Here is a 17,920-nt window from a genome sequence, read left to right as displayed (position 1 = left end):
TGATCTACGAGGCCGATATATCTGTGTGTGATCAGCATAAAATTTTAAACATAACAGAGACTATAAGGAGAATAATTATATGAAGAAGAAGAAGATTGGACCTAAAATGGGCTCCTGCGGAGACACAGAACTTCCTTTTTGACAAATTTGACTTATTGCTAAACCCTGCATGCTGTCACTATAAAAAATGCTTTTGTCTGCCTCGATGACCATTTACTATTTATTATTTATTCAAACTTGTCAAGTGCCAGTAGAGACAGAAGTAAGGACAGCATGCAGTATGTTAAAGACTCAGAAGCATCATCCTGAATTTTCTGGCTGATTGTTGTAAAAGTATAATCTACTGAAATGCACACATCTGGCAGAACCCCTGAAATTAACAGCAGGACAAATAAAACAATGAAACTCAAGGTAATAACTTTAGTTGTGACATTGATATAAAAGATAATGTTTCAAAAATAACTAAACAAGTAAATGCACAGAGTTGTTTCACGGGAGCTTAAAGTGGAAGGTACCTCTGTACGCTCCTATTGTTGCTAATATGCCAAAAGATGGGAATGGTGTTTATATACAGGATGCAAAGTCCCCTTAAAAAGCACTCAGTCACAACAATATTGAATTGTGAGTTCTACACTGATCAAACATAAAACAGATCATATTTATATAGCCCTCCTTAAATGTAAGTGGATGCTGCCCTCATATAATAATGGTCCAGATTCTTCTTTTAGTGATGTTTAAACCATGACTGTAATGAGAGCAGGTGTAGAAATGTTCTCTGGTCTGTGCAGAAAAACAAATTAACATTATATGACTTGATTATTATTGTACTGGCACTATAACATCAAAATGCAGTGCAATGGCGTTTCCAAGGTAATCTTGATAGAATAAAAGTGTGATTTTTATAGCACTAATAGTAAATATTAGTTTGTTATGTAAGTTATATTCAACATTTGCACTGTTTTCAGGATGCATGTTGTTATCTTATCAGTATGACTAAATTGTACTGGCAGAACAGCCTTATTACAATTGGAGGCACTTCATCCATAAAGCTGGGTGCTGATTGTTTAGAGGTCTTTACAGTGGGTTTTCTCTCAAATTGCACCTTTAATGAGTAATGATTCATCACAAAGTGTGACCAACAAATAAGGATTTTGTGAGAGTGACAAAACATCTAAATCCATACACAGTTTTTATCAGTTGGTCTCTTTTGGTGTCAAATATTAATCCGGTCCATGTACAAGTCAGCTCTTCTGTTCATTATTGGAAAAAAGAGGTTGGCTCTTTAAAACCTTTGAGCTTTTCATTACAGAACAGTCATAAAAACAGTACAGACGCAATGTTCAGCTCAGTCTTGTTCTTTAATTTCAGGCAGTAAAAAAAAAAAAAAAAAAAAACAGCAGCAAAGCGACTCACTCATTAACTCAAATATCTATTAGCTAATCACATGGGACCAACTCAGTGCATTTAGGCATGTAGATGGGTGTAGATGGGGTCATGATGCCCTGCAGAAGTTCAAACTGAGCAGCGGAACAGGGGAAGAAAAGATGATTTAAGAAACTTTCAACATCTCATGGTTGTTGGTGCTAAATGGACTGGCATGAGTATTTCAGAACCTGATGATATCCTGGGATTTTCCTCACACAATCATCTCTTAGGCTCAGAGAGAGAGAGAGAAACTATTCAGCAAGAAGTAGTTCTTTGGGTGAAAATGCAAGAACATGTTGTGTGGTCATGTGGATGGGCATTAATTACCCCTCCCTTACTGAAACACCATAGTATTCATAATGAAGATCACTCTGACTCATCCCACCCTAGCACCCCCCAGCAACCCAACCGCCCTTTATTTCCCCTTCTCTTCTTGTCATTATTATTATTATTATTACCTGCCAATGAGTTCTCTCTACTCACATAGTTCCACAGTTACCAGATCTCAATCCAATAGAGCTCCTTTGACATGTGGTGGAGCAAGATAGTAATTTCATGGATGTGCAGCAAACAAAGCAGCAGAAACCGTGTGATCATGTCAGTCTGAACCAAAAATCTGAGGAATATTTCCAACATGAATCCATGTCATAAATAATTAAGGCAGTTCTGAAGGCGGCAAACCTGATAAAGGTGTCAGAGGATGTATAATGATTATGGAAATCTAAAATTCTAACATTTGGATTGTTATTTTGTTAGATTAAACTTAGTTGGATGCAGAACCTTTCATTACTATTTTAATTTCAAGAAGCCTGAAATTCTTGCATACAGGATTTGGAAAACACAAACAATGATTATCTGTACGTGTGCTTTCTAACCAAACTCCCTTCATAAATCATTCAGTAAACCCAATAAATAAAAAACACTAATCTGTGTGGATGCTATATTATGTCTATTGCTTTAATGATTAACTGCCTTTATTATTAAAACTCCTAAGCTGTACATGAACATAGAAAGGTCACCCAGTGTTTTTGCTTTGGCTGCTTTTTCTTGTTTTAATTACTACATTTGCCCTTTTTTTTGTTTTCATCATGTTTAATACCAGAACGTTCCTCAGTAACATTTAGTCAGATTAGACCAACATGATCATCTATGATCAATAGAAGTGTTCGTCTTTAACAGACGTTTTATGCCTCAATCTCTTATGAACTTCCTATATGAACTGCAGTAATAAGTAATTTATAAAACAACCGGGAGTTTGCAGTGATGCCAGTGTGCTGTGTAAGAGTGATATATGAGTATTAATCGCATGATATGATCACTGGTTTTTAGACTAATATAAGCTTCTAATCTGAGTTGCTGTGTATATTGATGGTGTTTTTGAGTCATGGGAGGTATTTATCTTCATTTAAGACAAAGAACTTTTGTGATAAAGTCTTTACAAAGATTCACTGGGATTCCTTGAAAATCACCAGCCACTGTTTGTTAAATGTCCCAGATGGAAGTGTTTGTGTTTAAAGGCAAAGTTGTGGTTGCCATTTTAAGATAACATGGTTTACAATTTAAATGCTATTCTTAAACAACACACTTCCCAGCGTTTTGCCTTTAAAAAACAAAACAAAACAATTACATTAAAAAAAGTGTAAAAAGTGGAAGAAACTAGACAGCTGTTGACATCTCATCGCAATGTCGCAATTGAACGAGAAAATCCTGGTTGCCAGAACTTTTGCAAAGTCAGCAGCAACAGTCACAAGCTTTTAATCCACTGAATGATTTCATTGTTTTAAGACGTTGATTTTTTTTTTTCAAGTTGTTCTTTGTTACAGGGCAGATGCAGGAGTATGGGTTCCTCCTATCCTATTCTGACACATGCAACCTGCTGACTGTATGAAATCATACTTTAGAATACTTTTCTAGTCTTACAATGAGCTATGCAGCAATGAGAAATAACATCTGACGCAGTAACAACAGTCAGACAGGAGATAAAATAATGTTCATATAACCTAATTATGGCTGTAGCGAGGCTATGATTGTTATTTTGTCAAAATCGGTGCATTTTAGGTTAAAACACCTCATCTCTCGCTGTGCTGTTTGACATCAACTGACATCAACTCCCTTCTTTGTTTAATGAATCAGTTATTAAAAATTTGAATCATTCAGAAATTCATCTCAGGTGAAACTTACACAGATATTGACCTTTGGTTAAGTTACTGGAACTGCACTCCTTCACATGATAAAGTCTCTCTATTGTTTGGCTGTCCGTCTCCAGTCCCTCCCCCTTATTCTGCTTTTACAGCTACTTTTTGCTCTTTCCCAACAGTGTCAGCTGCTTCTCTGTCAAGGATGTTGATCTCTATGAGTTAATGTTTGATATGCTACCAGAGATATAGACAGAAAATTGCACTGACTTTATTCTCTTTACCACAGTGACTTTCTGTGGAGCAGACCTCTACTGTTAACCCACCTGAGCTCAGTTTTCAGCTCCACAGCTGCCCTGTGCCTCTTCTTCATACTGACTAGTGTTTGTGTTAGCGTTGACCTACCTGCAACACTTAGAAAGAGTTTATTTCAGTTGTTAGTTCATTTTTTGAGAGCATCATGTATAACTGGGAGAGAGTGCTGCATCTTCTGTGGCACCACAGGAACTATATCATCATAATCGTCACGCCGCTTGTATTCCTTCCTCTGCCTCTCGTCTATCCTTCATCGGTGAGTGTATTTGTTTAAAAAAAAAAAACAGCTAAAGATTTATATTCACTGACCAGACTAATCTGTACACGTGCAATTTGAGAAGTTTGGCTATAACCCGTTCAGTTAATCTGACACTTGTTCTTAAAGAACAGATCTTGTAATTATTTTTAAATCTATGATTTAAGTGTTGGATCACTGACCTACGCTGATGCCCACCTTTAAAACTATACACTCTCACCTGAGTGAATTTACTTGAAGTGCAGTCAATCACAGTTAAACAGGCTAGGCTTGTCCGTCTGTCTGTAGTGGATAACATAAATGGTGTTTGAATGTTGTTCGAATTCAAGGGCTAAAAAGCTTTTAAAGTCAGGTGTTTTATTCACACTTATTAACATGTCTCTCTTGTTGCAGTTATTGAATCTGCTGAAAACATGTGGACTAATGATGGTTATTTCTAAAAAATAAACAAATACTCACACTACAACATTGGTCAATTATCCTCCTGATACCCAGGCTCTTATTTGGGGTTCATTTTTAATCTCCCTGACCTCGGGCCCTGATAAATCTTAAAATCGTTGAAGAGGAAGTTATTACAATGTTGTAACAGCCTCATGTGGTACCAGTTTTCTTCTATAGGACAACACAATAAACACATTGTATAGCAAAGTAAGAAACACTTTGTTGAACAGAATGAAGTTTAAGATGCAAAAAAGCCAAAATTTAATGTCCCCATGTGAGGACGCAGGCCGTCTGGAGAGAAGCATAGATGATATTCTTATATAGTTTTGATGATTTTCTTTAATAGACTGCATTTTTATTTCTATAACAAAACTGGACCCAAATACAGACACAAAGGAACGTGGAACAAAACTTGAATTAACAAAAAGTGAACCATTTAACATGGCTGATGGAGAAATCTAAAGTAATGCATAAGGCAAACAAAGATGAGAATAAACAATGACCTAAACTGGGGAAACTAAAAATAAACATAAAAAACCCTAAAAATGAAACTTGGCATGGATACAAAGATACCTGGAACATTGAGAGATGGCGCAAAAGACAACAGACGACCTGACCCTGAACAAAGGAGGACAAAGGACTTAAGTACACAAAAAGATAATGAGAGGATGGGGAACTGGTGGACAAATCAGACCTGATGAGGGGGAAGGGGGAAGCCAAAATAGACACTCTGCATACAGGACAGGGACTCTCACAGTAAAACAGAAAAAAGTATGGAACCCAGACATGAAAACACGAACGTGACAACATAAGACACACAGACATGAAACGCATAAAGGGCGAGGGAAACTTAAACACAGGGGTAGAAGAAACAAGGGGAATATAAAAAACAATGAACTATAACAGCAACTTAGGCATTGTAGAAATGAACTTAGAAAACCTAAAGGACTTAAACATAAATCAAAAACATCAAAATAGGCTAAAACTCAAAACGCCGGGTCAAAAGACCCAAGATCATGACACAAACATAAGCTGCTGTGACATTACATGTCTGCAGGTTATTTTTTGAGTGCACTTAACTCAGTCACCACGTCTCTCACTTTGAAAGACTTGATTTAATCGAAAGATACCGTAGACATCCAGGGCCAGTTTTTTAATATGATTACTAAACACAGTCACCTCAAAATCCCTGCAAGCCATGTAATCTCTTATGTGTTGACATATTGCAACTGAATTCACCACCAAATTGATTTTATCATCTTCATTTTTTGCTGAAAGTGCTGAAGTGGTCTGTTAATGTATGAAGGATAAGAAACAAAGCGGGCTTTGTGGTGCTCAGCTGAACCTTTGTGCTTTACAGTGCAATTAAAGACACATAAAGATGGTGGGCTCAAACTACACTACCCAATATGACCCCTATTACTGTTAATAAATTAGAGCCTGTGTTACCTGTAATTATCCTGAGCTCTCTATTTAATATGTAGACATTAGATTTAACGCTTAAATACACAGACTTGTAGTAAAAAATATTTCTATAATATACGATGCATTCCATTACACAAAAGCTGCAAGAGAACGGTGTAGCTGTCTAAAATATAACTGTAAAGTAGATAATAACACAAATATTATTTTGTACGTTTTATTATAATGTTTTAGGAAATCTTTTTGAAACTTAAGCTTTATCAGTGTCTTGTCTGCAGTGGAATGTTTTGTGTCGGGAGCTTAAAGAGATTTTATAACTTTTATTGAGGATGGTAAAAACTTATCTTGTGAGATGTGAACACGACAAACTGTTTGTTTTATGATCAAGGGTTGCTGCTATCTGCATGTATAGAGACTTGGTGCCTTTTAAAAAGAAAAGATAAGCGAAAGGAAAATTCCATGTGAAGGAAACGGTTTCCAGGGCCTAATCCATGGATCGACTTCCTTCGAGGCGTGGACGTCTATCAGCAGAGAATGTACCTTCACCTATCAGCAGAGAATGTCCCTTAGTCTGTAACACAGTCAAATATATTCTCAAGTAATATTCAAGCATGCCATTCAGCGTGTTAGTACGAGCTCGGGAGCAGCTTGGGAGAACAAGAAAACAGAGACTGCTTTAGATTGTCTTCCCAAAGTGACTCAACTTTATTCACAAGTACAATAGTCGAATTTCCCAAAGGAACCAGTCGAATTTCCCAGAGGAACCCACCCGAGGGATTAATAAAGTTCTATCTTATCTTATCTTAACAGTTTATATAGAGGGTAAAATTCATGAGACAGCAGATTTATCAGTTTAAACCAGTACAGACCAAGATAAGGCAGCGTCTTCCTGCCCTTGGGTGAAGAAGCATCCTTTGTGTAGTTTATCAATTCAGCTACAATTGTGATTATCTCAGCGACATATTTTCAAGGCACAAAACAAAGAGTTCTTACATTAGTGAAATCTGAAACAAACCATTTGGCCTTCAACAGGCGTCTAAAAGATTAAGAAACTAATGTAGCTGAGGGAGTGATCTCTGTGGTATTTCAACCTTGTACCAGCCTGTGATTCTCACACATCAATTCTTGGGTCAAAGAGAAAAATAACTAAAACAAAGGGGCCTTATTGAATGACAGAGTTTTCCTGCATAATGTCACTATAAAACAATATCCAGTAAATGCTCCCATGGTACTAAAATACCTAACACCATGTATGCACTTTGCTGCAAACTGTGGGTTGGTCTCTGCTTCTGTGTGCGTCTGCACAAAATGTAATCAAATCACATGTTAGTGATTGTGATGTTATATTTATGTGTCTGTGTTTACAGGAAGCCAGATGTGGCTACGCGATCATCCTCATGGCTCTGTACTGGTGCACAGAGTGCATGCCTCTGGCTGTGACTGCCTTACTGCCAGTCATCCTCTTTCCTATGATGGGCATCATGAAGGGTGGAGATGTAGGGTTATTTTTTTCCACCTCTGTGCTTCATAAGTATATTTTAATAACACAACACAGCAATAATGTAAAATGTTCACTGCTTCAACAGGAAATAATAGCGTAAGTGGCAGCCAGGTGCTGCTAATAAAATGAACTTGATTAACGGATTATCAGCACCTCTAAAAAAGTAGAAGATTTGCCAGTTTGTTGGTCTGGCGCATTGATGTGTTTGTTAACACAATGCCAAGGAGCAATGATTTTAGAGAAGCAATTGTTGCTGCTCGTCAGTGTTTGGAAAGGCCATTTCTGAACAGAGCCGGGCCCAAATCCTCCAGAACTATGTGAGAAACCAATAAAGCTGTGCAGAAAAGGATTACGTCAAGTTATTACTGTTAAAATTGATTCATGGCATTGTGTACTTCACTTCACTGACTGCTTCTGTTTTTAGTTTTGGTTAATTAGTAATGACACTGTGTAAAATGTTGTGTGTTGTTGTTTTTCTGAGTTTCTATTTAAATCATTTTAGAACCTGCTCAGGACCACATAACCTTTTATTATTTATTTTATTATCTTATTATATTGTATCTTATACATAAAACTGTCTTTATTTTTAAAATGATTCTATATAAAAATCTGAGTTATTGACACACGTAAGAAAATTTTGCTCCTGCTTATGAATATAAAATGAAAATCAGAGATTTTAAATATAATTTAGGATATATATTTTTTTAATTGCACTGAGAACAGAAAGACCATTTATGAGGAACTTGAATTAAAAAGTGTTGATACAACACTGTGTGTCGCATGAGAAAGCAAATAGGAGTGTCAAGGGAAGAAACTCTTCAGTTAGTTTAGTGTGGAAAATAGAAGTTAAAAAGGACAACAGTTATTGAAAGTGTGATGTGACCCCCAGTCACTTCTTTTACGCCATACTTCTACTGGCATGGTAACACTGCTGATCCCGTTTTTTTGCGTTTATTGCTCATAAAGCATATTTGATGATACATGTAGGTCCACAGGTTACCTTTGATCCATGTGCTAATGTTAGCGACTGTGTGATCTGTTTCAGGTCAGTATTGAGTATCTGAAAGACTCGAACATGCTGTTCATCGGAGGTCTGCTGGTGGCCATCGCGGTCGAACACTGGAACCTCCATAAACGAATCGCTCTCCGGGTTTTGCTGCTGGTTGGTGTTCGTCCATCGCTGTAAGAGAGCCTTGACATACAAGTCTACAAGTCTTTCAGAATCCGGTTGTTAAGTGATGACGTGACGGATCCTACTTCCGGACCTAAAGTAGTCTGCGTTTAATATGGCTTTTGTGTTGTTAACATGTTTAATGTTTTGTATTTTCTTCTATTTAATCTCAAAAAGCTCCTAAAACAGTCAGTGATCACTGTTGACCTCCCTCGGCTTTTATTACTGCTAATCATTTATTTAAGCTCAGTTTTTAAAACCTTAGGATATAACTACAGTCCAGCCCATGCAGCAGTATATGAATGACTAACCTCGTATTGTGGATGGATTATCTCAGTTGTTCTCCTGGCTGAAGTTTGGTCCTTTTACAGCATCCTGCCATGCGATTACATTTGTTCCTGACCACCCAGAACACTCACGTTAACTTTTATCGAGTGGGAAAAAAGTTAGCTTGCTATGCTAACATAGCTGTGTCGCTAGCGGTCACGTAGCACATCATTATATACCAGCTAGCCAAACTTCAGTAACCCTACAAACGTCACTGCTGTTTAGTTTTCTGTCTTCATTTATGTTGGAAGTGATAACAGAGCTGTACGTTTTAATTTGTTTCCAAAACCCCGCAGTTAGGACATGCTATATTGTATTTAGATAGAAGCTATCGAGCTAACTTCCTGCTAACTTCTAACTCCGTTAAATGTCATAAATTCCGTTTTCATGGATGCCTGGATGTTAAACTCAATTGTTACACCTGGTAGAGCAGAACGCTGATCATTTCATTAAAGATGAAAGACTTTAGACAGTTTTTCAACTCTCAGTAATGCTCGTTTGATATATGGACCTGCAGCGGAGTTTAGGCCCAGACACGGCTAGTGACGTCAGACCGGATAGATTCTTTGCATCACCATTGTTTTGTTTGAATAAATGGCAAAAAAATATTCATTTGATGTTTCCCATAATGAGAAACTTTACCTGTGAGTTTAATAAGGATGACAAACAAGCACAAACACTAATGCCATCTAATTTAAGCCAGGTGTGGTCGCCTCTAAAGGAAAAGGAATAAAAGATTAAATTTAATAAAATTAATAAACAATCAATATCAATAAAGATGGCAACAAATAATTGCTCTCTGTTTTCATTCAGAAACATCTATCGTTTGTAGACGTAGCTATGTCTTTACTTGCATGGTTCTTGAATTTTGACAGGGTGGTATTGCAAACTGCTCCAGGAGTTCAAGGAGCTGCCCAGTACAGCAACATTTAAAAAACAATGCACCCAGAGCACTAGTGAGGATGTTGAGGATTTTTCACTCATGCCTCCTCGTTATCATCATCACCATTCCCTCTCACGCAGGTTAATGATTGGCTTCATGAGCGTCTCGGCATTCCTGTCCATGTGGATCAGCAACACAGCCACCACAGCCATGATGCTACCCATCGCACACGCTGTGCTACAGCAGCTGAAAGATACAGAGACCCAGGCAAATGAGCGTGATCTCCAGATCCAAGATGCGGACAACCACGCATTTGAGCTGGAAGTTCAAACCAAGCTGGAGACGATACACGAAAGAGACACACAGGATCCTGTGTGTAAGTAAAAATGCTACATACACATATGGGCTTCTAGAAGAAACCCTTCCAATAACATCTCTGTCTTATTGTGTTTTGATCCAGATGTACATGACACACAGCGAGAGTTCAGAGAAAAATCCATAGAAGCGAAGTATGACCTTCTGACCAAAGGGATGAGTCTTAGTGTGTGTTACTCTGCCAGCATTGGAGGCACGGCCACGCTCACAGGGACCACGCCTAATCTCATCCTCAAGGGCCAAATGGACGAGTAAGGCAAAAAACCCAATTCAACACACAAACAGAAATGATCTTCAAGGTGTGTCACTGCTCATTGAACCACTTGTATCTTCTCTTCACATCCCTTTGTTTTTCTTTCTGTGAAGGATCTTCCCTAACAATACTGACGTGATCAACTTTGCCAGCTGGTTTGGCTTTTGTTTTCCCAGCATGGTGCTCATGCTGGTGCTCGCCTGGTTCTGGCTTCATTTTATGTTCCTGGGCTTCAAGTAAGTATAATCAGCCAGAAACAAACCCAGGTATTTTAAACTATCCTCAGAAAAGCTGCTCAAACAGCACAAAATAAATTAATCTACGCTGTAAGTAAAACTGACTTTTTTTTAGCATCTGCAGAGATATGCTATATCTTTTTGTTGCTCTCCTCAGTTTGAAGAAGTCATTTGGCTGTGGTGAGAAAAATGAAAGCGACAGAGCGGCATACACAGTGATGAAAGTGGAGTACAAGAAGCTGGGACGTATCAAGTTTGCAGAGGTGGCGGTACTCGTCCTCTTTATCTTGCTCGTGCTTCTGTGGTTTACCAGAGAGCCGGGCTTCATGCCTGGCTGGGCCACAGTGCTGTTCAATAAGGACGCTGCGTGAGTTCTTTTTTAAGCATGACCTTTAGATATAAATGAAGTGAAGCGCCACATATTACCAACAAAAAGACCAAACAGCTGGCCATGAAATGATCAATTCAACACATGCTTTCCTGCGCATTAAAATGTATGCAGCACTTGTGGTATCACCCAGTGGTTTATAAAGTCCTGCATTAATGCCTCTGAGGCAGGATGAGTCAACATATTTTACAAGCAAAGTCACACAAAGTCTTCTGGCACCTTTTGTGCTGAATGCACTGAAGTCTACTGAGACACAAATAAAATAAAATAATAATATTAATAAAATAACAAAATAATTTTCAATAATTTTCAAGCTGTGATGTTTTGACATCACAGCTTTGTTTGTGATTCTGCAGCTAACACTTTTGCTATAAAATATAAAAAGTGACCTGATCTCTCTGCATTAAGATCTATAAAGTGATTGGACATTGAGCCAATTCAGCATTGTTAACCAAGGTAGCAAACATGAGCTGACAGATAAATACCTGGATGCTGCTTTAATCCTGCTCAGAGGGTCTGGGTGATTGGCTCTGACCCATTCTTATACAACATCCCCTAGTTTGTATTCATAAAACAAATGCTTACATCACATAAAGTTAACAAATAATTTGTGATGGTGGAATGTCAATCACTAAAACTGGAGCACAGAATGAACAGGCATATATTTTATTAGATTTACATTAAATGATCCAAAAGCAACAGAAACGCAGGTGAGATGCTCACACGTTAGCCTCAGTTTAAACAGGTGCGTTATGAAGGAAAAACAAATGCCAGTACAGTTCTTTTTGTACCAGACAAACATTTTAAGCATTCATTATTTATTTCTGCTGTAAAGTCTACATGAAAAGCTGAAGTGCCCGTCTGAGTATCCGCAATTTGAGCACTTCTGAACTGGAGTAATATTTCTGCAGGAAATGTTCACAAGCGCAACAAAGTTGTAGCTAAAGTCCTCATTTTCTTTCTTTCTTTTTTTATTAAACTTTCTTTTTTCTTTTTGTTAGTTTTTTATAAAAGAGAAAAATTGGTCAGACTGAAAAAAATGGCAACATAAATGTATGTCAAATACAGTTACATTGTTTTGCCCCACAGTTGACAGTAAATATGATGTTACACATTTTTCTCTTCATCATTTTTAAAAGGCAGCATATATAATCATGTTCTCTCGTGTCTGTCAGGTTTGTGACAGACGGAACGGTTGCCATCCTAATGTCATCGCTCTTCTTCGTCATCCCCTCTCAGCTGCCGTTTAGCAATTACGGATACACAAATGAAGGTGAAGTATTAATTTTTAACCTTGGTGTTTTAACCTGCTTCTAAAAATGTTCATGTGACCTCAGTTTGGGCTTACTGGAGCACTGGGTGAAGATTGCTTGGCAGGCTTGATGTTGCACTTTCAAACTAATTACTTGTTGATGTTTAAACTTCATCTGTGTCCCACAGGTAAGAGGATAAAGGCTCCACCGGCTCTGTTGACCTGGAATGTGGTTCATGAACGAATGCCCTGGAATATAGTGCTGCTGTTGGGAGGAGGTTTTGCTCTTGCTGCTGGCAGTGAGGTAAACACCCTTGGACTCCATGTCTTCACCTTTTATTATGTCATTCTCCCTTACAGAATATCTAAAAAGAATTTTGGCAGTTAAATGCTAGTCTTGGTGATTACTGGATACTTAAATGCTTGAATCAGAAAATAAATACTGGTATCTTGTTTGTTTTTGGTGATTGAATTTTGGAGGTTTTGTTAATATGCTTATCATTTGCACAAAAATTAATGACAATTCCATCTAGTAGACGAGAGATTTCAGTCAAGGCCAAATTGGTAGACCGATAGCAGACATCCTCTGAGCCATGGTGGTAGCTTTTCTCAAATACTAAACATTTGTTTGTGTATTTTTCCTGCTACCTTTACAGGCATCAAATCTATCCAAGTGGTTGGGAGAAAACCTGTCACCTCTTCAGAATATTCCCCCCTTTGCTATCTCACTGGTACTTTCCCTACTTATTGCCACATTCACCGAGTGCTCCAGTAACACAGCTACCACCACCCTGTTCCTGCCCATATTGGCGTCAATGGTAAATGGAGCTCATATGTTGACAGATGTGTGCGCACGTATGTTCTCCATGAATCTAACTGTGTTGTGTTTTGCGCTCCTTTAGGCCCAAAATATTAAGCTCCACCCACTCTACGTGATGCTGCCCTGCACTATTGCTGCCTCTCTGGCCTTCATGCTACCTGTGGCCACACCACCCAATGCCATTGCCTTTTCTTTTGGAAACCTCAAAGTCCTAGATATGGTAAGATTGGCATACATATGACATACAAAGATATGCTGCCTTCGCGATTTTAGTTTATTTGAGCTAATAAGACTGTCTTTGATTGGCCTTGTTGGAGTGGGAAAAGCAATACAATTGTCCTTCTTGTCACTTCTCAAAGTTACAAGAGAGCTATCTGCTGCTAGTATCATCAATTTGCTCTTTAAAATCAGTGACTATTGAGCTGTATCATGACACCTAAATCAACCTCCATGTGTTGTAGCTCATCCATAAGTAAGTGGTATGTTATCCAGATGTGTGCCAGGCCTGGCGTAGATGGCGCTGTTTATGTGATGCCATGCCATATCTGGCCTGATTGTGGTTTGGTATATGTGACCCAGGAGCATAAAAAACAGGCCTAGCCCCCGGATCTGGCATCAACCTGGCACGTCTGGCTGACCGGTGTCATGGCAGGGTGTATGCCAACCAGATGTGGGCCAGGTCTGGTAATGATGGCACTGTTTATGTTCCTATTTTCCTATTTTCCTCCAGTCTGTATGTCAAGTTTGAATGTGTATTAATGTAGTTAGGAAGCACTCAGTTTAGAGAAAGTGTGTGTGATTTGGTGAATGTGGTATGTTGTGTAGAGCACTTTGAGTAAGTGGAGTAGAAAAGCGCTATCAAAGATTGAGTCCATTCACTGTCTGAACAGAGTTACTTTTGCACTATTATGTTCCGGCACATGTTGTTATTACATGGCTTGATTAAGGTACACATTAGGCTGACATCTGGTGCCAGAGCTGAAACTGTTCTGGGCCAGCACAGGGCCAGCAGTGTGTCTGCAACTGGCCTGTGGCTGCACACAACTTATACATGGCCCACATACCACAAAGAATGACGGCCCTTTGGTGGCCCAGATCTGGTTTGCCAGAGGTAATCCACACATGGGCTAGCACAGGGCCACCAGTGTGTCTGCAACTGGCCTTGTTCTGGCCAATGTGTGGGCCACCTCTGGCAAACCAGATCTGGGCCACCAAAGGGCCGTCATTCTTTGCGGTATGTGGGCCATGTGTAAGCACATTGTGTGGGCCAGATCTGGGCCATACCAATTTTGCCATGTGGGGTAATACAGATAAGATCTTGGTTAGTTGTGTTATTCAACAGACAAATATGCAAACTCACAGAGCATAATTTTGAATTTTTAATAAAATTCTAAAGTTTTAGCCATCCTGTGTCATCATCTGATTATTACATTTTGTTCCTTCAGGTGAAAGCTGGTTTCATGCTCAACATCATCGGGATCCTGTGCATTAATTTAGCCATCAACACCTGGGGAAGAGCCATGTTTAACTTGGACACTTTTCCAGATTGGGCCAACACTACAAATAGTAAACCTTGAATTTGTTTACAGCCTGTAAAAAAACAAATCCAATTCTACAGTCACACAAGAAGACACTGAACAAAGTATCACATTTTCCAACTTCTGCTTCAAACCAATGAGGAAAAAGCTCAGAAATCCACTGTCTGAGATAAAACTTTTCTACCTTTAGCAGACAATAGTTTGTTGTTGTTGCAGGATACCATTACTCATGGTATCCTGCTCAGGAAAGCTACATACAGCCCGTTCTCACTCCCGAGGCGTAACATGTCGACGTTTTGTCACGTCCCGCGGCGTTCCTGAGGAACGCGAAAGGAGACCTTCGGCGTTCTTATGGTACGCGGCGGGTTATGGCTGGAATCCAGTGCAATGACGCTCCCGCGGTAATAGACGTTCCAGCCCTGTATTCCAGCCCTAAACCTAACCTTATCCCTAGCCCTAACCATAACCTTATTCCTGATCTTAACCAGGACTATAAATAGCGTGTTTCTAAGTGATTTGAAGAAAAAGAGCGAACATGTGTAGATGGAGTCCAGACGGTTCTCATATTTCCTCTTTTTTCCGAGGTCGTCATTTAGGTAGCCGAAAACGTAATATGTTGACGATTTGTCACCTAGCGTAAAATGTTACGCTTTGGGAGTGAGAACGTGTTGCTACATAAGAATGTTTTCAGGCCCTTTAAAAAGAAGAAGAAAAAAGTCATAGCAGAGTTTTTCCACTCTCACTGAAGACAAATAAGTTAAAGATTAAATGACAGTTTAAATTTGGTTATAGAAAGAGCAATCAAAGATTTTCACTTGCAGCTGAAACAAACTTTAAGCTCTATCAGACTATTATATACAGACCCTCTTTGAGGACTTCCTTACATCATTTCAGTGACAGAACCAAAGAAAGTGTTTAAACCAGGTTATTTCCTCATACACTTTTCAATGAATTTGTTATCTTATCAGTCTGTGTATCATTTACTGATAATGCATGCATTATCTGCAGCATAGCTACCTTTGAAAGGCAAAAATGAAAACTAATTCATGGTGTCAGTTAACTTATTACTGTGGTCATTTTGTTGGACTTTTTTTTTTTGGGTGTCATATTTAATTTTATATGTGTTTTTGTCACAACTTCTTTTCATAAGGAGGAATTTTACTTATTTTATAATTTATAAATACCAATGTGACCTTTTTCTGGTTGTGATAGTCTTTTTTTTAATTTATAATACTTTATATAACAATTCATATAATAATAATAATGGAAGTGCTCTAATTTCTTGCTAAGAAAACTGCAGGTTAAAATTTTGGTCAGACTCCCAGATGAGCCCCCAAATGTGTTATGGACAAAAAAGTAAAACGGAAACTTAGCAAAACCTATTTAGAAGCAGAATGTCAAAATCCACCTTACGGCAACTTACTTATTACATGTTACATCTTCTTTGTGTTGGCTATCTAAAGTGAGGTTGGGCATTTAATTTTCCCAAGCGGTCATATGAGAAACTGGAACTGTTGTGATAGGATACACCAATAACCTAAATCTAAAGTAATAGTGAGCAGAACTGATATCAGCTGTTTATGCAGCCTTCTACAACAGTCCCAGTTTCTTATGTGCTCCCTAGGAAACACAAATGACCCAACCCTGATCTGAAATGTAGAAAGTTAAACAGATTTTTGGTGAGCTGAAGCCATTTTTATTACCCTGCTAAAACACCCAATGAAATAAATGCATTGCTTTTCATGCTTAAAAAAAAGCAGAGAAGCTAGATATAGTGTAATGCAGGGGTCAGCAACATTTCTGATGACGAGTGCCATCTAAAATTTCCTCAGAAGTCAATGTGCCATATGATTGCATTAGCAATAAATTTAATAATGATCTATATGAACAGTTACAAACTATATAGAACAACTTTATAGAATTATATTTCTTCGCAGATGTTGGCAGCTATCAGCGAATAGTTATCAGCTATTTTGAAACAAAAAAAGACTTTTTATCCATAACAAGAACTCCATAACAGCAAATGAACTGTACAACAGAAAATGCAAATGCTATTTATGGTCTCCACACAACAATGATAAGAAAAATAAACTGGGCCAATATGGCATTTTTGTTAATACAGAGATACACATGTTAATGTGACCTCTGGTCACCCACTCAGAGACACAGGTCTAGAAGTGTCCAGCATTCAGACGGCTACCTGAGGACACTCTTCATGTGAGAGAAAATCAGCTCACACAAATATGTAGAGCCAAATACTATCAATAAGGCCTCTGCAATGTTTTAAAGACAGTTAACCTTGTCAGGCAGTGATGTCCAGCAGGTGAAAATACAAGCACCATGAACACGCACAGCTATAGATTCCAGCTGCGTTCGTAGTCTGCAAACTTTGAACCCCACAGAGTCGAGCTTTTCAGTTCAATCAGTTCATTTCGATGCCCTCTGTGTCCAACCAGTTAATGTGAGACAAATCCAGCTGCTCATTAAAGCTTTTTGGTTTGATTAGAAAAGAAAACATTGGTCCATAGTCCCAAAAACGCATTCTGTCTCGAGTCTACGGATGTATCCGTGTATTTCCGCGGTGCTGATGCTGCACTGACAGCTCCTGAAGCATTTGAAGTGTTGGAATGTGGAAATTTCAACATTACTTGAAAAAACTGCCAGCTAGCAACGTCCCTCTCACCATTAGGTTAAGTTATTTTTAGCCAATTACAAGTTGAATCTGGTAGTTGGGGTTGTTATCTAAGATACCGTCATTAAGAAGCGGCACAACTATGCAAGCTAATTCGTGATGTGCACTGCTGGCCCAGCCATTAATTTTTAATTCACTGAGTGTCGTGCCCAGGGCTGGACTGGGACAAAAAATCGGCCCGGGCATTTTGACTAGAGAGTGGCCCACCAGGTATTATAGGAAAAGCTATAAAGCCTTTGAATGAAAACAAATGCTGTTGTGACAGTGAAGTATACTGTCTTGTTGGTATATGTATGATTTCTATACATTTTACATCAGATAAAAACTTTGGTTTTAAGATTCAGATAATTATTTATTATAAGCTAGACATTTTAAATGAGAATAACAAATAAAAGTATGTCTTTCTGCCCCCCTCTCCCTGTTAATGCCCTACCTGGCCCCCTGGCAAAACTTTGCTAGATCCGCCCCTGCACAGTTACCAGCTGTCAGC

The 17,920-nt window shown here is 38.5% G+C and overlaps 1 protein-coding gene across 1 annotated transcript; it reads left to right on the top strand.

Moving 5' to 3' along the window:
* The first annotated feature begins 3,743 nt into the window (after positions 1-3,743).
* slc13a2 (solute carrier family 13 member 2) lies at positions 3,744-15,935 on the top strand. Its single transcript, XM_086309045.1, has 12 exons — positions 3,744-4,131; positions 7,362-7,490; positions 8,541-8,677; positions 10,017-10,252; positions 10,337-10,502; positions 10,618-10,740; positions 10,898-11,107; positions 12,304-12,401; positions 12,569-12,684; positions 13,037-13,198; positions 13,283-13,420; positions 14,646-15,935. Exons 1-12 carry the CDS (start codon positions 4,021-4,023, stop codon positions 14,775-14,777), a joined length of 1,758 nt encoding a protein of 585 aa, XP_086165171.1. The 5' UTR covers positions 3,744-4,020; the 3' UTR covers positions 14,778-15,935.
* Positions 15,936-17,920: the final 1,985 nt, after the last annotated feature.

The sequence above is a fragment of the Aulonocara sp. 'chitande type north' Nkhata Bay genome, linkage group LG10, assembly GCF_057382095.1.
Source record: "Aulonocara sp. 'chitande type north' Nkhata Bay isolate Kocher_YH1m ecotype deep benthic linkage group LG10, A_spYH_male_GT1.1, whole genome shotgun sequence".
NCBI classification, from domain to species: Eukaryota; Metazoa; Chordata; class Actinopteri; order Cichliformes; family Cichlidae; genus Aulonocara; species Aulonocara sp. 'chitande type north' Nkhata Bay.
Note: the sequence above shows the minus strand (reverse complement) of the source record. Positions and strands in the feature narration are given on the sequence as shown.